The sequence below is a fragment of the Schistocerca gregaria genome, chromosome 2 (genome assembly GCF_023897955.1).
Source record: "Schistocerca gregaria isolate iqSchGreg1 chromosome 2, iqSchGreg1.2, whole genome shotgun sequence".
Lineage (NCBI taxonomy): Eukaryota > Metazoa > Arthropoda > Insecta > Orthoptera > Acrididae > Schistocerca > Schistocerca gregaria.
Window position 1 is genome coordinate 561,485,860 of NC_064921.1, and position 22,133 is coordinate 561,507,992.

The 22,133-nt window shown below is 38.3% G+C and overlaps 1 protein-coding gene across 5 annotated transcripts in view; it reads left to right on the forward strand.

Annotated features, from left to right (window-relative positions):
- The window catches only part of LOC126332472 (sterol regulatory element-binding protein cleavage-activating protein), a 298,242-nt gene that overhangs the window by 181,094 nt on the left and 95,015 nt on the right, over window positions 1-22,133 (forward strand). For all 5 annotated transcript variants that reach the window (XM_049996613.1, XM_049996609.1, XM_049996612.1 and 2 more), the window contains exons 12-16: window positions 1,412-1,594; window positions 7,089-7,323; window positions 17,374-17,594; window positions 18,820-18,983; window positions 20,256-20,507. In XM_049996613.1, the coding sequence (XP_049852570.1) occupies window positions 1,412-1,594; window positions 7,089-7,323; window positions 17,374-17,594; window positions 18,820-18,983; window positions 20,256-20,507 (1,055 nt within the window). The remainder of the gene's footprint in view (window positions 1-1,411; window positions 1,595-7,088; window positions 7,324-17,373; window positions 17,595-18,819; window positions 18,984-20,255; window positions 20,508-22,133) is intronic.

Here is a 22,133-nt window from a genome sequence, read left to right on the forward strand (position 1 = left end):
TTTTTAATGATAATCAACTGTAATAACCAATGTTTTTTTTTATAATTGCTTCCAAATGAATCATTTACAGTGCAAAACATTTTTACAAAACACAGTTTCATGTGGAGATGTGTGATTTTGCACATGTAAAACCCAAACTGTGAAATAATGTTTATTTTATCATCTGTATCACTTTAATCCATCTGAGCAGGTGTGATTAACATAAGATTGGATCTTACATGCATTTCATATGAAGCTCTAGACTGCTACAGTATGGCAATGGATAAAGGTTTCACAGAGCAACATGACAACCATTAATCACATGTATTTGTCTACCTCCTTACAAAATTTGAACCAGTTTTCACAACTTTATTATAGAAGTAACTTGTGTTAAAAAAAGACACAAAAAAGTTTTTTTTCACCTAAAATCTGAATAAAGCTAGTTTTTTGAAAGTGAGTTTTGATTTTATTGTAAGAATGCATTTTTTATTTATTTGATTCACTGTAAACCATTTCTGTGTATTCAATTCACATAAGAAGTAATTTATATGCTACATTTAGCCTCACTTTAAACCTTTGTATCTTAACAATGGCTAAAGATTATTGGATAAATAAAATTCTGTTTTGATTTTAACCACTTATCTACTTTTGTGTAAAGTTTGAATGGATTTGTACAAATTTAAAGTATAGATGTGTCGCGCCTTAAAAATCTCCCAGAAAACATGGTTTTTCCACATAAAATCCAAAAAAAGCATAACTTTTCCCAATGGTTAAAATTTACCTTAGACCAAGGTTCGATACATAGTAGTATTTAAAGATGGCTGATTTGACATGTAAAATCCAAGCAGGGGCGACTGTTTTTGCACATAAAATCCAAATTATTCACATGCAAATGGTGCCAATAATTGAGCATTAATTTCAGCTCAATTAAAATCTTTTACAAGGTGAATTAATTAGTTTGCAAAACTTGCCTGGGCACAAACTGTGGTTCATTGTTCAAAACTTGCTTAGTGTATTGTAACACACAACTGCAGTATGACAGACATTAGAATGAATGGCTATATGAATGGTCACTAGCCCATGCTAGACTTTTTTCTCCATATTCTTAGCTCAAATAGGAACTGAGCACAAAGACCCACCCCCTCCCCCATGCCCCCCCAAACGGTGCTTCTGTGCTGTAATGATTTAAGAGGATAAATCACTTCTCTCTCTCTCTCTCTCTCTCTCTCTCTCTCTCTCTCTCTCTCTCTCTGTGTGTGTGTGTGTGTGTGTGTGTGTGTGTGTGTGTGTGTGTGTGTGTGTGTGTGTAAGCACAAGAGCAGGTGCATACACGAACTATTCAGTGCCTCATTATGTTGTGAGTGATTATCTACTATCGTAAGCACTTTGTACTGATAATGTATATTTATCTTTGATGTGTTGAATTTTGCAGAAAAGAGCCATACCACCACTTCTCACTGATTCCAAAGACAAAGGAAGTAATGGAGGAAATCATTACAGTAATGGGAATAGTAATGGGGGTAGTATACTTTCTGGCCTGCCGTGCCAAAAACTTTTGCCTCAGCCAAGCCGCTGGGAACCTGCTGTTAGTGTCAAAGAAGCTCGTCGTTGGCAGGTACATTAGTATTTCCTATAGATATATCTTCTGTTGTACTTAATAATTTCCTTGCAAAAAATTTTTATGGGTAAACTGGAAAGATATTGATTGTGAAGTCTCTTGTCTTTCATTGGCTTTAGAGTCTCTTTATCATTCCAAATTATTTAAGTGTTTCTGAGCTACCAGCTGCAACTATTAAATATTTAATTTATTTATTATTGTAATATTACTTTGTACCCTCAGTTGGACACCTTAGCAAAGTGTTATTATCTTGTGTGCTCACTATTTGTGTAACTTTTACACTCATTGACTCATGCCTGATGCATCGGCACCTTTGTAAGTGCTATATTTTAACTATGCTAAGTTGAAACATGCTGTATGAAAATTTATTCAATAATGGACACACACGCAGCATACATCATGTAAATAAATGATCTTTGCACACATGACATCACAGGTCAGTTAGTTCAGTGATTGAAACAGGGAAAGTACACACCACTACCAGTCGGCTCAATGTTCAACCAACCTTAAAGGTTGAGAACAGCATTACCTGTAATTCAACCTGCATCTATATCTCACCACCATTCAGGACTAGTAAATCGATGCTGCTACGTTACTCCACTTTCAACTGCAACTCCTCCACAAATGCCAACAGAGTTTACACCACTACAACACCAGTTCAAGATTACCATGAGACAGTCCAGCAACAATATCATAGAATTTGGCATTGACCAATTGCTAACAGTAAAATGCCTCCGTTACTGATGAAGATTTATTGACTCCTTCTAGTCATCATTGAAAAAGTGGAGTTAGTTTGTGCTTTGTCTCACCTACACCATCACAGGTAGAAAGATCTATAGGTGGCAGCCCCTTCTAAGACCCTCTGGAGAGTGCCAATTTACTGTCACCATGATAAACACAATTTTTATTAATTATTATTATTATTATTATTATTATTAACTTCTAAGGAATTTATAGATTTTATTCATGATTGGATGTGAGTTTGTGTCCATACTCAGCTTGAAAACTAATGTGTTTGCTGAACCACACACATTTGCAAAAGCATTAACACTTACACATTTTGAATGGAAAGCATTGACAAAAGTTTGTTGCTGCAAATTTTGCATGGATGAATGTTTGTTAGTGCAGGTCATACAATGCAGATTCCTTGGCAGTATGGGGCAATTGTTATTGTGCAGCAGTATCAAACCTTTTAAGAAAAGGTCCAGACATTATTCCTTGTCACATTTTCCATATTTCCTTTTAAACTTGCCAGGGAAACTGTTAACATCACTTTACTGGCAGAATTTTGAGATCCTAAGTGTTGAGCACCCATACTCTCCTCGTGACATTTGAGGTACATATTTGGTCTTGTGAAAGGAGGAGGGAGGGAAAATTCATATTTGGCAGTCTTGTTAGTTCCGATGAAGGACATTGTTCAAAATTTGTACTATGGTTTCAGCCTTACGTCCGTACATGCAGTTAAAGTCTTTAGATCTATGGTGATTGGTTATCTTTTCTCTTTCCCTAACTTATAAATATTGTTGACACTTATTCTGCTTGAATTAAACTATTCAAACCGGTTTCACTCACTTTTGTAGTGTAAACATGTTTTAATATAGAACCATATTTACCCAATAAGAAGATAAGGTTTTTTCCCAAATTCCTCATTCAAAAAATAGAGGGTTATCTTAGATTTCCAGAATAAACTACCCATGCTGAGTTCTCCCTTTGTACTTTGTATAATCGATTAGGTAAAAGTTTTCTATACCAAAGCATCATTTCCTGCCAGTTTAACACTACAAACCATATTGGAAATGATGTGTTTTGAAGAGGTCCTTAATGTGGTGTATCTATAAAACTGCATACTTCCGTAATAGTCGTGTATAGAGCCGAAAACGTTCAAACACAATATATGTTAACTCTGTAAGCAATGAAATCAAGATGGTAGCTGTCTGATTCATGCTGTTGGTCTGTCATACCATAGAGAAATACACATGCAGCACGAATAAAATAAGGATGATTAATATCTCGTGTTGGAGGTGTTTTGAAACCGTTTCTGCAGCTACAGGAATATGCGTATTTTGAAACCAAGCATGTTTCATTTTACTGAAATAATGTTCGTTAAAAAATGTTGACGTTACTGATGATTATATTATAAAACTGATAGATTGGTACTTACCACATGACAGAGGAAATGTTGAATTGCAGCCAGAGACAGTGGTCAAGTATGAGTTAGCTGCGTCTGCGTCTGTGTGTGTGTGTGTGTGTGTGTGTGTGTGTGTGTGTGTGTGTGTTTCGGTTGTTTATTTCAGAAGTTCTGGTCAAAAGTTTGTGTGGTGAGTAGTCTTCTTGTTGTGCCTGTCTGCAACCCAACATCTCTGCTGTATGGAGTTTCACTCACATCAGGAAATTCTATCTGTTTGCAAGTTTTCGAGGTATTCTGATGTTTGGCACTGTTGATTCTGGCTTAATCCCACAGTGCTTTGCAGAACTATGCATTTCTTGATATAAAAGGTAGCAAAGTGCAGCACCACAAATCAGTGTGGTGTGAAGCCAGAATCAACAGCATTCATGTACCTGGAAAATGTGCAAACAGACAGCATTTCCTGATGTGAGCGAAAATTGGATATAAAATACCATAGTAAAATCAACATCTCTTGTACAAAACTGTTTTTTGATCAAGGAAGCAAGTCAAATTGTAAATACAGTTCAATAGAGACAACTGATATGTTTTGTTTCATTAATACAAAACAGGCCTGGAGACAAAATGTGCAATTTCTTGTGGTTGCAAAGACGGATTTAAAATATCTTCAATATTTATATAGCAACTATAGACAGTATGTCCACACAAATGAAGTTAATATCTCAAATTAAATGTAAACAGTATTGCAGAAATCAAGTTTATGCTTTTACAAATGGTGATTAGGCAGAAACCAATAGCACAGCTCATGAACAACAATGACATTTATATTCTTGCTTGTCAAAAATATTAGGCTGTTTATTTCTGAATACGCCAGTATCACAATTTCCATTGCTCATGTGCAGGGCCCTTAAAGCTGCAACTGCTCTGCAACACCCAATTTTCAAGTTTGGCTACAGTGTTAATCCAAAGTTGTGCAATTTCTTCCTTCTCGGCTGTAGGGAGCTGAGAGGACACCACATTGTCGGTATTCAGAATGCTTGTGTTTTGTGTGCTGTAATGACTGTAAACTGCACCAATCAATAACGGGTGAAAACTAGATCTGTGACTCTGTCAAGAAACATGGATCTACGAGTTCAGTTTCCAACTGGTTCACACAGACAGTATGACACTAATATTAAGTCAATGATGATTCATGAAAAAGCAGCCACAAACAGGTGTGCAGCATACAGAAAATTTGGTGTCATAGAAGTGAATGTGAAAGGATTCAAAAAGTGCTGCATATCCAATGCTATGGATGGTTCAGAAGATGACATACTATGGGAAGAGTGTTACGAAGAAAGAAATAACATTAGACTTAACAAATGAAGATAGTTATACCTGTGATGGTGGTGGTGGTGGTGGTAGTGGTAGTGGTAGTGGTGACTATGATTAAAGATATTAATACCACAGAGATAGTAAGAAAAAACAAAGTTAAAATAAAAATTAAGGTAAACCATTTCTTTTTGTTTATTTTATTCCTCCTCTTAATATCAGAATGTAGACAATCAATAAATGCTGTAAGTTTAGAATAAGCATAATATTAAATTTTTCAGGTGGTACTTGATATTGATAAAACTGAAAATTTAGGTTAGTCAGAGTGTGTTAAAAATAAACTTTTCCCATTCGGCCTCTTGAAAAGGAGAGTGGGGATGGGGATCGTCATCATATACTAAGGTAAATACAGTATTTATCTGTTTATTTTTTCTTCCCGTTGGTAAGCCTGTCCAGACTTGGGGATTCTGGGCAACTTTTACAAACTGTACTGCTTTTCATAAACCTCACCAATCCTTTTCCAACACCCCTCTTCCTTCCCCTTCAGCCCTTTTCCTTCCTTTAACATCAAGGTTCATTTGTTAAGTACACTTTCGAACGTGAGGAAAGCAAGCAGTTTGATGGTGTCCATGGGAATAGTGCATTGTTAGTTCTCATAAACAAATGGAATTATCTACTCTGAGAGAATGAGGACCAGCTGTGCAGGTTGGTATGACAGTATGATACCACATCAAAGTATTTAACCTCATTGTCCATTTATAACAAGCAAGAGCAGTTTCTCAGACTTTATTTCAGCTATGTTATCCTCTCTTCCCGTTTCATACATGATTCCAGTTCCTTGTCTCTTTGCTGTAGCTTTCTTACAATTTGTGCTTTCCCTTAAATGGTTTTCATTGTGTTTCATCCTATACACTTTTCCTGATTAAAATTTAAGCATGGATGCTTACTACTTATTAATTGTACATTTTTTCACCCTTATTCATAACAGGTAAGTAAAAATATTATTTCACTTTTCTTTACAGTTTCCATCACCTTTTTTCTTATAAGGAGTATTTCCTGATTGCACCGTTATCAGTGACAGCTGTACTGTCACAATACCAAGCCCTTAGTAGTTGGACAATGCTTGTCACAGTGTTAAGTTATATTTCTCATACACGTATTTTTTAATTGCAGCTTTGGTTCTCTCCAAAAAGATTTCAAATTCCATCTTCTCCCAATTTCTCCATCTCCCTTCACCTTACTGTTTTTATTTTGCCTTCCAAAATAGTAAACACTTTTAACGTTAGGTTAGCCCATAAGTTCTGAAATTTGTTTTCCACAAAAATATACACGAAATGAACTGCAAATCAATAAATAATACTTTCTCCATTGTTATTTACAACTTCTTTCCGGTGGTCAACAAGCTGTTCAGTCCATGAAAGAAATTCCAGTCAATGAAACTGCCCAGTCTAATGATGTGAAAAGAACAGAACGCATATCAGCATAAAAACAGTAAACAGTGGAAAACCCAAGCTGGAATAATGACAGCATTATGAAAATTGCTACTCATTATATAGAAGAGACGTTGACTTGCAGAAAGGCACATCAAAAAGGCTGCTATAGATTTGAGCTTTCAACCAAAAGGCCTTCTTCTAAAGTAGAAAACACACACACACACACACACACACACACACACACACACACACACACACACACAAAAGCACAACTCGTACTCATATGACCACTGCCTGTGCCACTGAAAGTCTGGCCTCCAGAGGTAGTGGTCATATAGGTGTGTGTGTGTGTGTGTGTGTGTGTGTGTGTGTGTGTGTGTGTGTGTGTGTGTGTGTGTGTGTGTGTTTCCACTTTAGAATGTGTTTTCCACTTTAGAAGAACGTCTTTTGGAAAAAAGTCAAATGTATGGCAGTCATTTTGTTGTGCCTGGCTCCAGCTTAGTGCTACCTTTATGTGGTGATAGCAATATGTACTTTTCATAATGGTATCAAAAAACTAAACAGACTATTTTTTAGAGCACAAATTCTCTATTGAATAACATAAATTGTATTTTTCATGCAGGCTGCACTCCAACTCTACAACATTTCAGTGAGTGGTCATTACATCACCGTTCTTCCACCACTCCACCTATTGGCTCCAGTGTCTCCTCAAGCAGCTAGAATAGCTCGTCATCCTGATGATATTCCGGGATCTCTCAGTCCTGGATCTTCAGGAAATGGACCTCCTGGTTGGGAAACTTTGGCTGCTGCACTTGATTCAGGGGATTTCGATCTGAATTCTGCTGACCTTAGGCATGGTACGTAGGAATGCAAAATGATGAAAATGGATATAAGTTCAAGCTATAATTTCTCTCGTACACGCAGAAAGTCAAAATTTAAGTACTGGTTGGTCACAGATTTTTTTTATCTGTATGTATCTGTTTGTGTCTGTTGGCGAAATATTTAACTCAGCCCGCTTATCAAATTTTCTCTGCAGATGTCTGTTTTTAATCCCTCTTTTTGCACTAATGATCCCAACAGGCATTTCCCAAGTCCTTTATTACTTCAAGCAATAATATTTGGTGCAGTTTTGTTGAAATAACCATGTAGCTTATTGATTAACTACAACCAAAATTTTCTTCAGTGAACATCTAAAATTTCATGTGCCACTAATGAAAGAAATAATACTAGACATTTAAGCACTGAATGTTTCTAGTTAATGTAATTCCTGTGTTTTTCATTTACAATAATATTCACTTTTTTAAAAAAAGGTAATGATTTTAATAGACTTGTCACACAATAATTAATATACAAACAGTGGAAACTCTAGGTTGGAATATTGTTGGAAGATGTATGTTTTCTTCCTTGGAAGAAGACCTTTTGGCCGAAAGCTCAAATGTACAGTGATGTTATTGTTTTACCAGTCTGCAACTCAGTGTCTCCTGTACATGGTGGGTAACATTCTATCCTTTTCAGTGATTATCTCTGTTACATCAGTACTTCCCGCAGTCATCTTTGTGGTGTTTTCTACTCAAGAGATTTTCAGTGTGTACTGCTTCACAAAACATCCACACAACGAAAAAGAAGAAAACAAAAGAAGTAACCACGACCTATCTAGGAAACATCTCGAACAATATTAACAAAGTATTCAGCAAAACCAACATTGCATTTGCATTTCAAAACACACACAGCCTCAAACACAAAATTCACAAAGGCAACTTGCAAATTCCCATACTAACAATCTCAGCATTTACAAAATTTCATGTAACACATGTCAAAAATTCTACATAGGGCAAACTTCTAGAAACTTCAAAACTAGATATAAAGAACACACCAGAGAAAGTGAAAACAACCCATTTACATTTTTTCAACATTTACAAGCAGAGAAACACTATGTAAAACCCATAAACGAAGCACTAGAAATCCTCCATATTACGCAAGAAGGAACATTGTTGAGCATCCTTGAGGAAATACAGATATATTCACATGCATACAGCAAAAAAATTACTGAATGAACAAACCGACCTAAAGTACAAAAAGTATATAGGAAACTTTATTCACATAATAAATCGGAAAAACTGATAAAATATCAGTGACTCTAAACAACACATATCCATAGTAACAGTGATAACATGAGTAGTGTAAAACAGAGTCAGAATGCCAACATAAATCATCGACAACACCAATTATTATGAAAAATTAAAAATGTAAAATAAAACTAAAACTAACTTTAGGCAAAAACAATTAGAAACAAACCTATACGGAAAAAAAATAAACAACTGAGTTTCACACATCTCTTATTTATAATGGTAACTACGTAAACATGTAACATTGCTGACACACTGTCACCCAACTGTCAGAAAAGCAGCATATTTGGAAAACAAGTAACATCTGATATACATCTCTGCTCTGCACCTGGGAGAAAGTAATAATTCCAAAACAGTCAGGCCATCACCGCAATGATGTTACGTGTAAGGTGAAACACCTAATGATATTTTATAAATTTTCAGATCATAGTTACAAATCCATTATATTAAGACCATCGCTTGTCTATGTATTTACAGAGCACCTGAAAGTGGTAATTTGCCGAAATGGGCTCATTGTAAATGAGATAAAATATAAGCAACTTACATAGCAGTGTAGCTGGATATTATTCATAAATAATCATGTCATTAAAAGACATATTTTGCACTGTGGGCCCAAAGAACAAAAGTCATGTCATTTTATTATGTTTCTCATGCCCTATTACCTAAATGTTTCTTTATTAATCAGAAAAAAACTAAAGTAAACTCCATCGGTACCGACCGGCCGTCGTGTCATCCTCAGCCCACAGGTGTCACTGGATGCGGATATGGAGGGGCATGTGGTCATAGCTCCTCAGTTTACCTTACAAGAGCTGAGTGCACCCCACTTGCCAACAGCACTCAGCAGACCAGATGGTAACCCATCCAAGTGCTAGCTCAGCCCGATGGTGCTTAACTTGGGTGATCTGACGGTAACTGGTGTTACCACTGGGGCAAGGCCATTGGCTTACCAACCAGATAGTTTTCACAATTCTGTGATTGCCATATATGCTTGCACACACCTTTTACGGTTCTTTCAATGGGCACTCCTTTGATGTACTTCATTCTAAATTCCCCCTCTTCCTCATTCTCATCATGTACCTTGTTCTCACCAAATGGTACTCTAGAAAAGTAATGAGCTACATTGTTATACTTTGATAGACCTGATACTGAAATCAAATTGTTGCATGAACATGGCCCATCTTGTTCATCTACTATTTAGTAAATTCAAATTCTTGCAGATAGCTGAGTGATTTATGGTCTTTAAATGCGTAGAAGTTAATTTCAGAACTTGATAAATCTCCATCCTACAGCAAGTAACTCTTTCTCTGATAGTCCACAAGTGTTTTAATGTTTTGGCCACATCCATTAACTGCACAAACTGTCTTATACTTTCTTAACTCAAGCTGATCCCACTGCTTATAGTTGTCAGCAGATTCACGCCACAGTTTGAGATTGAAGCTACAACTTCTTTGCCTGGTGAAATCTTGTTAAATGCAACAATAAAACTGTTATTACCTTCTTTACATCAAAACAGTTGCATACTGTAGCTAATTGTGCCCTCTATTTTTGTCATCCATTCCATACCTAATATAAAATTCAGACTTATATCTGGGCTCCCTGAATATGGCTGACTAAATTCTGAACATCACGAAAATCTGCTGTCTTGCTTAGCTTATTTGTTGCTCCTCATATATTCACCCCAGTGACTGGTGTCTCAACTAAAGTGTGTGCTTTTATATTATCTAAAACCATCCCGGGCACACCACAAACTTGACTCCCTGTATCCAGTAAAACCCTTTGCTTCAGAATTGTTTTTACATTCAACACTGATTATGTTCTAGTACTGATTCTCTCCTCAAGCTTCTCTTCCTCTAAAAAATCCATGAAAATTATATTTTAAATGTCTGTATGGTAACTATATTATATTCCTCATCAAGTGGCTCTATTTCCAACACACTCTCAAAAATTTTGTTGTAAGTCATTTTCCAAGAAATATTCTGCCTACGTTGCATAACAACACCCTTGCAAAGTTGAACTTATTTGTTTTACAAATGAGGGCACAGACAAACTCTTCTCAGTCCCTCTGACCATAGGTATTTCTGTATTTATAAAACCACCCATTTTCCCTTCTTCCTGCAGTTTATTAATTCCTACATGTAAGTCTCTCATATCTTAAACTCGTGTTTGATCTTAAGCCCCTGGGGTTCATGGTATCATCTACAGTTTCCCTACTGTTGCATCCGATTTCACCACTAGAAAGACAGCAACTCATTAACACTTTCTAAATTACCAAAAATAAAAAAATGACTAAATTATTGTCTCAGTCACTAGCAAGTTCATCATTAGCTGCTGCATTTCAATTCACTTCATCATTAACACAAATAAAATTATGAAAAACATCAACATAAATACTGTCAGCAGTATTATAATAAAAAGTATTTTTTTTAAATATACCATTGTGGGATGGTGCACACAAAAAACAAACAGATACCCAGGTAGCATTGAACAACAGAAATTCATTTCTGTGAATCATGTTAGCCTCCACTGTTGCTACTGCTTTGTTTAAAGCTATCACTTCTTTACTGCAGATGAATTCAACTCTACCTGGTTCATGGATTTTACTATTTATAATTGACACACATCTACATTAATTAAAACTTGCTTGATACTATCTCTGAGACCATGTTCAAGATTTGCTTCCAGTTCGGAATATTCAGCTCCCAAATTGTGATGTATTCTATTGATCTTGTCCTCAACTTCCCCATTTTATCTCTGAATCAGCTTATTTTCAACATCACTTAATTGACTATCCCTCATACTTCCCATTATATGAATGCTATTCTTAAATTCAGTTCCCTGTTCGACATTACTCCACTTAAATTTCAAACATTTGACCATTCACTTCTGCTATAGCTTCCAATATTAAATTGGCTGTACACACCTTCATTCAACAACTACTAGGTTGACCTACGCTAATCTCATTGTCTGAAAATTCTCCATCACTGGCAGCTGCATTATCTCAAATACTGCCTCAATTATTCATTTTTATAGTTTTTTATGAATTCAGGGCATCTTGCAAAAAAACCTTCTGCACTTCACAAGAGAGTTCACTTTTCACCGTTTTGTACTTTTCTTTTTGAGTCTTGTTGTTTCCCATGAGATAAGCAGAACCAGTGCGCTGCCCAGCCACTGTTGCTGCATGGTCATTGCTACGGCTCACTGTGGGATTTATTACATCCTGGTGAGGACTGATTCCAAAGGCCTTGCCACAGTGGTAACACTGGTTCCCATCAGACCACCAAAGTTACCCACTATTGGACTTAGCTAGCACTTGGGTGGGTCACCAACTAGGTCTGCCGAGTGCTATTGGCAAGTGGGGTGCATGGCCAATTGGGGAGCTATTTGATTGAGGAATAGTGGTAAGAGTTACAAAAAGTGTAAATGGCTGGGAGAGTGGTGTGCTGACCACATGCCCCTCCACATCCCCATCTGGTGGTGCCTGAGGTCTGAGGATGACTTGGAAGCTGATTGGTGCCATTGAACCTTCAAGGCCTTTTGGATGGTGTTTGTTTGTTTGGTGAGGACTGCAACCACTGCTTGATGGCACCAATTGGTTTTGCTGGTAGTTTACCTTCACCAAATCTGCTGTGGCTTCAGACATCCCTTCTTAATATGTTTTGACGTCAAAACAATCCTCTTGGATTTCATCTGCCTAGTTTACTGATTTTACTCATTAAAAAACTATGACTTTGAGTTTGTCTGCAGTTTCATCCGACAGGTCCTGGGCAGGCTCTCACACTATGATGATGTTCTCATACAGTTTTATAAATAAGAACTGTTAAATATTTGGATAATAGTTATGATTTCGTGTAATAAAAATTTCACTGGCACTAAATACTCTTATTGAACCCATACTTTATGATCGTAAACAGATGTTTTCCTCGTGGCAACCAAACACAAAGTGTCTGGTCCTTGTCTCAGAGCCCCTTCCTGCACCCCTTGCCTGACAGCACATCTACCAGGTCCTTGATGATGCGTTCACTACATTGTTAAAGCTTAAAATACATCTTTGACCACATACATAACTATTTATCATACTTAAGAGGAGGCTGTAATTTGTACTGCAACAACTTCAACATTTGAATTTAGTCACAGTAACATACTTATAAATAGCAGCCTCATTTAGTTTGCTTTCGTAATTGAATATGTAAGCATGGTAAATTGTAGTGATTGATAACGGGTGCCTATAATATCTGTAACTTTTTTTAGGTAAGTGGATCTGTGGTGTGTCTGTAAAGAATGGCAGTTCTACATGCTAAACTTTTGTGAGTTCTAATCTGTGAAGAATTCATAAGCTGATGAGCAGCTCATGCATTTTTTGTGCGATAAACATGATGAAGGTTTTCCATATTACTCAGGAGGTGATCAGAATGATGATACTGGAGATTTAAAGAAGAATTTTTGAAGAGTATGCAATGCAGAGCTCGAAATGAGTAAAACTAGTGTGTGAGAATGAAAAATTGGATAGAACCCACATTATGATGAAGAACTCTAGTAACCGGAATTGAACAAGACCAGAGCGCACTGACCGACGGCATCAATGGGGAATCGCCTGTACAACACAGACCCACACAACAAGGGATACTGACAACACAGACCACATGGTGAAATACCAAGACCAGAGAGCAAAACCAAATCGGCTACCAAGAAGTAGCAAATATTAGCAACCAGAGCAATGATGAATACATAAACGATCATGAGTGCTGTCTGAACACGACTACAGTCTGAACCCTTGTTACAGCAGCACTCGCAGATTATAGAGGTGCCACTGGGGGCTGTTGTCTACGTCTGTGCCTTCTGGCAGGCTGCCAAAGTTGTCAGACCGGGATACCAGATCGCTTCCCCCATTCCCCCGAAATTGGGGCGTAGGGCCTGAAGTGCCCTAGATGATGTTTTGGGAGGTGAACAGGAGGTATCCCATCAGTGGATGCCATCAGCTGGTAGAAGGAATGCAGGGCTTCAGGCACTGCACTGCGGAAGTCCAGTGTGGGGTATGACTGCGGAACAGGCAGAGGCTGTGGTGATGTCTCGACTTCCATACCCATGCCCACAGGAGCTATTGACAGTGTCCTGGAGTCCAAATGGTACTCATGAGGCAGAGGGATGTGTTAGGGCAGGGACTCCCAACTCAAAGTGATCCAGTGCTGGAGGTGTAGGCTGGAGGCAGGGGTGTAGTTGGTTCATGTGCCGATGCTCCAAACCTCGAGGAATCAACTGTCAAAACCACCCACGTGTTGCCACTATTGTAGCAGGCATACATAGAGATTTTGCCCCATAGAAACGTGCCCAAACAGCTGAACCTGGAAGGTATCATCTAGCATGTAGGGTCTAGAGGTTCTTAGGTTGGGGTGCCAGGAGTTGGAGGAAATAATGTGGCCGCCGACCATGGAGGTGTTCTGCTGGGCTGTGGTCATGGACAGGGGTGGACCTGTTGGTGATCAGGAACCTTGTGAGTGCTGCTGTCATGGTAGATACACTCACGGGCTTCAACATGTGTCACTTAAATGTGTGCACCATCTGCTCTGCTTCGCCATCAGAGGAGATGTGAAACAGAGGGCTACACAGGTGTTTGATGCCATTGGTAGTGCAGAACTGTTCGATGGCCATAGCTGTGAAGTGGGGCCCATTGTCAGTTACCATGGTGCGGCGAAGTCCTTCAATGGCAAGAGTCTGCAGAAAGGTATTGAGTGTTGCAGCTGTGACGATGGATGCAACGCTGACCATGTAGGGATAGTTTGAATAACCATCCACAACAAAGGAAGGGGCCAGCAATGTCAGGATGAATGCGATTCTAAGGGTCATAGGGAGTAAGCCAGGGGACAGCAATGTCAGGATGAATGCGATTCTAAGGGTCATAGGGAGTAGGCCAGGGGACAAAAGACTGAGGGGGAGCAGCCTGATGGTGAGCCCGTGCAGTGCAGTGCAGTGCCATGCCATAGCCTCCATGTCCTTGTTTCAGTCCTGGCCAGTAGACATGTCGTCTGGCAAGGACTTTCATCTGTGACATACCGCAACGCCTGTGATGGAGAAATTCCAAGATATGAGTGCATAAGGTAGCCAAGATGACAACGTGGTAGGTACCTGCCTATGCATCAAGCAGGAACACATTGGAGACTATGGACAAGCTATGAGAGAGGCAGGTACAAGCCTGAGCTCGGGATCAGCTGACTTCGACAAATAATTGGTTCACCCATGGAGTATATAGTGAATGACGCCACAAAATAGGATCACGGCACATGTACACCACAAAGTGAGTAGCGGTAATGGGAAAGCCATTCAAAGTGTGTGGTCCTTCCATGTCAGTGTGAAAACCAGAAATCTCCATTTGGTCAACCCCAGGTCTGGCCCTGCAGGTAAACGTGAGATGCGTCCACGTTTGCATGTTGTGCAGTAGCCTGGTACTTGATGGTGTAATTTTAGGAGTTAAGGAAAAGAGTCCAATGCTGGAGCCTTTGGACCGTCCACTCTGGAAACCCAGAGGGCAGTGGGCTGAGTCCGCTATCTAGTGAGCAAATGGCCAAGCTAATCCACTTGTTCCGGGAAAAAAAAACTGGCATTGATGTAGGCGGCACTTGAGCCCTGCATCTCACAACATAGCAAAGTGGGTACATAGGTTGTAGGTTATGCAGGTGGTCTTGGCATGTAGTGTAATATCCATAACCATTAAGTCATCAAGGTAATTTGGTACAAGCTGGGATGGATGTGGTTAACTCTTCCAGGTATCTCACCAGAGCTTGGGCACTGATCGTCAACTTAAAATCTCCACAAAGATGGAGGGAGCCATTTGGCTTCTGGATCACGATCTAGGGTGTGGCCCAATCACTAGTTCTGAGCGGTTCTATGACCCCCAGTGTCGTGAAGGCGATAGAGTTCAAGATTAACGTCCGCTCATAAGGAGACTGGAAGAGGACAAGTTCGACAGAAATGGGACACCGTATCTAGACACCAAGAAATGTGTGCCTCAAAATTGGTGGCACACCCCAGCCCAGACTCAAACAGAGATGTGAAAGAGGCACAAAGGTCATCACATTCCAGGAAGGGGACTGTGTCCAAGACAGCCCAAACAGTGAGAAAGCATCCATGTTGACAATGTTGCCAGCAGAATGACTGTTGACAGCACACAACATTAGTGGCGATATAACCATTTTGTATGTAGTTTTAGTAGTTAATTGACTTGTGAGGGAAAAAGAACTATCACCATACCGGAAACCAATGTCCTGATATGCAATTGTGAGAGCAGTAAACAACTTGGGGGTGCAAGGACTGACCTATAGAACCATGACCTGAAATTCATGCACCCTCTTGTGATGCAAGCTAGGAGTGGTGTTTGACTGACCTGGTGCCTGATGCCTGATGACAGTCAGTTCAGAGATGTCCATCATTTCTACAATGGGTGCAGTGATCAGGGGAGTCTGCACATTGGTGTGTCACAAAACAGTCAGGACAAGAAGGCAGTCCCAGCTGTTTGTGCCTACATGGCTGGACTGGCTGCTCAGAGGTCATTCGACATGTCTGATGAAAGAGATGAATCGCGACACCACCACCGAGAAGAGGACTTCCGAGAATTCTGTCCCTGTGCAACCTGTGTGCGGGCCATGTGACATTCATTTGCTGTTTGCGAGATCTTGAAAGAGTGCGCTATTTTCAGTATGTCGTCCAAGGAAGGATCGTCTAGCTTGAGGGCTGCAGTACGAACATCTGGATCGGGAGCCAATTGGACCAGGAAATCAGCATATGAGGTTTTGCAAGATGAGTTGACACAGGTGAAATCACAACGATGTCTCAGATCTTGCAAATCTGTCACCCAAGATCGGTAAGACTGGCCTGATTGCTTGTGATGCTTCACAAAGAACCAGCAAAAGATGATGATGATAATATTATAAATACAGATGTCACACACTGTTAGCTTGCGTAGTAAGTAAAAAAGCAGGCTGTGGAAGTAAAAATACATTAAAGCATTTGTTGTTTGTTACCAAATTTTATGTAAGTGACATAACACATAGTATTAATTTTTAACCATTGAGCTGAAACCATTGTATAGGAATAAGAAAATTTGGAACTCTTATTTTCTGTTATTTCTTAAAAACTAGAAAATCCTGGAAAACTTCTTACTGCATTTGAAAGCACGGGAATTGTTTTGTGATGCAGAATCCAAAATGAGTGTGAACTAAGCAATTGTGTGTCTGCTTTTTCTGCATTCTCAGTAAGAGGATAGTATTTTATCCCACTTTCTTCTTACTTTTTTAAAAAACTCTGGTTGTTTTGTAATAACTGACGTATTTGCATATATTTCACTGTACATTCGTACTACAGTTTATAAATTACATATATTACTTGTTTTGCAATACATGCTTTAGGCATTAAACTGCATACTGTATGTTAATTTGGTAAGCTGATTTAACTGCATTAAATGCATTTATTGGGAATTTTGTTCATATTACTGGTGGGCATTGGACAGTGCACATAGTTGAATGCCCTAAACATTGCAAAATTTTCATGGAGCTTATCTACATTATTGGCAGTTAACATTATGGCCTGACTATGATGAGGAGGTACTTCACTACTTTGTAGACCAGACATGTATAAATGTTAAACATGCCTTCCACAAATTTTGTTATTTATTTTGATAGCAGCTGTCATGTTGTGCAAAATGCAGTATTTTATATTTCAAGAATGTGCTGAATTAAAGGATAACTAATAAATCTTTTTAACCAAAATAATGAATTATGTTTGATGTTTTAGATGGACCTGCAAGCTCAGCATCTCACCAGTCGTCAGCACCTTTGGTGCCCCAGTCACCTACAGAGCTGTTTTTAACTGCAGTTCTTTGTGCTGTGAGTGTAGCTGTGATTGCTTACACCACTGCTGTGCTCTATCGCTGTGTCTGTTCCCGTAATTATGCAGAGTGGCGTGCTGGTTGGAGTGGAGAAGGAAGTGGGGCAGCTAATGAAGGTGACACACAGGTAATAGTGAAAATCTGGTGTAAATTACTTTGGAAATGCGTGTTCACATTTGTTGAAAGGAGCAGGTGGATGAGAGATAAAGGGAAGAATAATAATAATATTTGCTACTGCAAGGTACTGCATTGGTTGACGTGTTGTTGATGACAAAAAAGAAAGTTAATGCAAGGCTTGAATTTATGGTGGAGATCTGCTATTTTTATTGTAGCTTTTAATTATAACTATCTTGTATGTCAGTTTCTTTTTTATACATAGCTTAAGAAATACAGATAAGAACATCCTGCTATATGAAATCTCAACATGTTGTTGTGGACAGTGTTTCAAATCTTGTGGTGGGTTCATATTATTTGCATTTACATTTCTGCTTTATGCTACCCCACTGTTGGGTAGATTCAGTGCCCACATCATACTTCTTTGATGAAAGTCCTTATGTGCAGCAGTTAATCCTTACTTTGTATGGTTTAGTGTACAACTTACCTCTTTCTGTTGAAAGAAAGCTTATGTAAATTTATGAACTGTCAGCTACATGTAAAATTCCTCCGAAACTCTCATTTAGACAGCAGCGATCATTCTAATAAACCATTTGCATTAGGTAAAAAATTTGGTAAGCTGATGTAACTGCATTAAATGCATTCACTAGATGAACGTATTGAGTATATTATTCATAATACTAGTGGGCATTGGACATTGCACCTAGTTGAATTCCATGAACATTACAATATTTTCAAAAAGCACATGTTCATTATTGGCAGTCAACATTATCCCCTGAAAGTGGTGAGCAGGAACTCCACCAGAATAGTGTGGAAGCTTCAGAGACAACATTTGGTAACTTAGCGCTATTTACATAAACACTGCAATATTTTTCTCATCCTTTTCGGAAGTGTTAATGTTTGTAGCTATTTTGAGCAAATGTTTCAATGTCATCCAACATGGCAGACAGCAGGGCCAACAAAATATTTTAAAGTATTTTAATCTTTCATAAGGAAATCATAGTAGCTAGTTGTCATTAGAAATTTTCTGAATTCAACAGTAAGAACAATCCATAGCGAAATACTAGCACAGTATCTGAGTTCATTCAATCATTTTTTGCTATGAAAAGGGCAAACAGTGCTCTGTATGTTTCCTGCCTTAGAGACATGCTCCATGGTTGCTCATCATCTCCATTTCCCTTTCTTTCTTTGAATGAAAATTTAATTTGTTGTGACGAAATATCTGTGTTATGTTGTAGGTAGTCTTGAGGGAATCTGTGCCTCTTGCACTGGAGGGTCATACTCAGCAGGTAGAATGGATTGTTGCTGATGGTGGCATTATAGTCAGCTGCTGCTTTGGTGGGGAACTGCGTTCTTGGGATGGGCTTTCGGGAGAGTTGCTTGCCTTCACAGACAGAGCAAGGTGAGTTGGCTATTTGTACTCCTTACTGTGCTCATTTTCTTTTCCTGTTATAATAAAATCTATAATGATTGTGTATTTGTTGTGTTGTTTTTCAATCTTCTGATTTAATTTACATAACACCCCCCTCCCCCATTCACTGATTGTTTTTTCTTCCCTGGTGATTTTTGTGCTGCAGAAAATGACATTGATTCTAGTATTGTGTAGAAATTGTAGACGCAAAATTTGCTCTTGTGAGGTATACTGTAGAACATGGTCCAAATAACTCATTTTGTTGCTGTCTGATGTAATGGGTAAAATATTTGTCATCACGAGAAAGTAAAAATGCAGCTGTGTGGATTAATATCAGTTTAAGTTATTTCATGTGTATTTTTGTAGTCGATGTTAAGGGTAAAAGAGATATTTTCATAAACAGTAGATTTTGCTTGAATGATTGAAGATAGAGGATGCTAAATCTGTATGGAAAATTGAAAACTAATAAGTATAAACATGGTTATGAACCGTTCCAGCTAGATGACAGTTATTTGGGACACAGAATGATGTTTGCTGCCCTGGAATATAGCTGTACCAGTATCCGAAACATAATTTTTTTATTTATTTTATAACTGCACTAAAATCCTTTCTGTTGATGGTAAATAGACTTGCCTTTTACCAGATACTGTATAACAGTGAATGGGGATGGGCTGATATGGTTATGTATGGGCTTGTAAAAGTATTTCTGTACAAAGAAGTGTTTAAAATCTGTCCATTTATTTCCCACTGTTTTAATTTTATCATGCTTTTCCTAATCACTATAATCTTTCTTTCTCCTAATGAATAAGCTGCCAAAAAGTTGTGAAAAGTTAATGTATTTTTTTTCTTCTCCCACTGCAGTATGAAATGGGAAGCTTTATGTGCGAAAAGAATGTTTGTTGTATGATCTAAGTATTTCTGTTGAGTGGTGGCTTGATTATTAAGTAGATGAGCACTTTGGCAAAAATTAGCACATTAGTAGCTTTTTTTATGATAAGTGTTGGAAAATGAGTGAAATGTTGAGATTTTTGGGAGTCCCAAACCAGCTCTCAGTTGGATTTTTTACTTATTGAAATCTTTTGACATTGGTCTGTTTTCCTGCTGCATCTACTGTGAGCAACCACACTATGAAAAGAAAGTTTCTTGCTATTTTTGTCTGTAGAGGGAACAAAAAAAGTAAGATGTGAAACATTATGGGTTATACTTTGGGAGTGGTGACCATGTCAAACTTTCTGTTTAATACATTTCCTTAATTGTGTGCAGGTTCTTCTCACACCCACCAATACTCCGTTCATGTTCAGAGGAGGGTACCCATTCTGACTATGAAAGTGGTTCTCCACCCTCACGTGGTGATGAGCCTTCTTCTGTTATCACACCATTGCCAGGAAATCAGGTGTTACCATCCTTTCCTGATTTGAGACATGCTATATCTGCAAACTTCACATCTGCTTCTCATCAGCAGCTTTCCGTAGTGGCACCTCCAGATCCCAGAACTGGTTTTGACTATGGAGAGAGGTAAGAACAAGAATTATGGAAGGGAGGTTTCAGTCTCATGTAAATACAGCTTCATTAAGTTTTGCTTGATATCTTGATATAATTGTCAAATCTACCCGTTACTTTCTGTGTATCAGCTAGAAGCAAATTCATGAGAGATTCATCCTTCACATTGCTTGTTGTTTGTAGTAATAGTTCTCTAGAACTGTACATGTTGATAGAATGTCAAGAATATTCACTATTTAGTAAGAATTATAGCATTAAAATTATGTACAGCTTTTTATGTTAAACGGTTAATTGCTGTCCCAAGGAGAACGTATTGTATGTGTTAGAATGTCCTACGTGAAATACAAATAATGCAAGGAATAGAAGTAATCACTCACTGTATAGTTGCGCCATTCATCAGTTGACAGTCACAAAAATAAGATTTAAAATGTTGCAAGATGGAAAATGTTGTTGAGTTTCAGCTATTAATGAGCAGAGTTGAACAATGAATCAAATGTGCAATCAAACAAAACTTCAGTTATAGACATTTTGATTATCAAAATGAAGGAAATATATTCATATTGCATGATATCTGCTTGTGTCAGTGTATGTATGGATATATGTGTGTGTGTGTGTGTGTGTGTGTGTGTGTGTGTGTGTGTGTGTGTGTGTGTGTGTGTGTGTACCTATCCTTTTTTCCCCCTAAGGTAAATCTTTCCACTCCCGGGATTGGAATGACTCCTTACCCTCTCCCTTAAAACCCACATCTTTCCTTTTCCTTCCCTCTTTCCTGACGAAGCAGCCGCCGGTTGTGAAAGCTCAAAATTCTGTATGTGTGTTTGTGTGTTTTATTCATTGTGCCTACCTACCGGCGCTTTCCCGCTTGGTAAGTCTTGGAATCTTTGTTTTTAATATATTTTTCCCATGTGGAAGTTTCTTTTCTACTGCATTTGAATGAAACAGTATTTATGGGACTATTCAGAATACCAGCTTCTTGATAGACAACAAAGATTCAAATCAATGGCTGTCCTAATCATTTTACTTTTAATATACAGGTTTCTATTGCTGTGGTAATATGCTAAAAAAGAGGAAGTTATTGTAGTAGTAACGGGTGTCTGGCATACCTATTAGCCATCAGTATGTAAAAAGTATCTATGAGCAAAGTTGTATGTACCCAAATACATTTAATTACCTGGTTTATGCCGCCAAGATGAAAATATAGTCTGCAACATTTGCAGATAAAGTAGAATTTTAAAACGACAAAAAAAGCCCAGCCTACTTCACCTGCAATTCGTTTGCATTTACAATTATTTTAGCTAGTTTATGATTCTATTGTTTTACTTTACAGAAATGTGATATTTAATAGAATCCTGGATAGTAGAAAATGATTGACAGTGTTTGCAAGAAGTAATAATTGTTAAATGTGCTGTATTATTGGTGCATAGTGTACTTCACATTTATTGTAATGCCTATAGATGAAACCCACCTGGATAGCCATGCATGTCAAAGCCCTGCTTGCGGAACAGAGATGTGCGCTGGTCCTAGATCAAATCCACCTGGCGGATCGATGGTGATGGTCAGTGTGCCAACCAGCCTGTATGTGGTTTTTCCCACATCCCACTTGGTGAATAATAGCTGGTATCAAGATCCCACTTTAGTTAC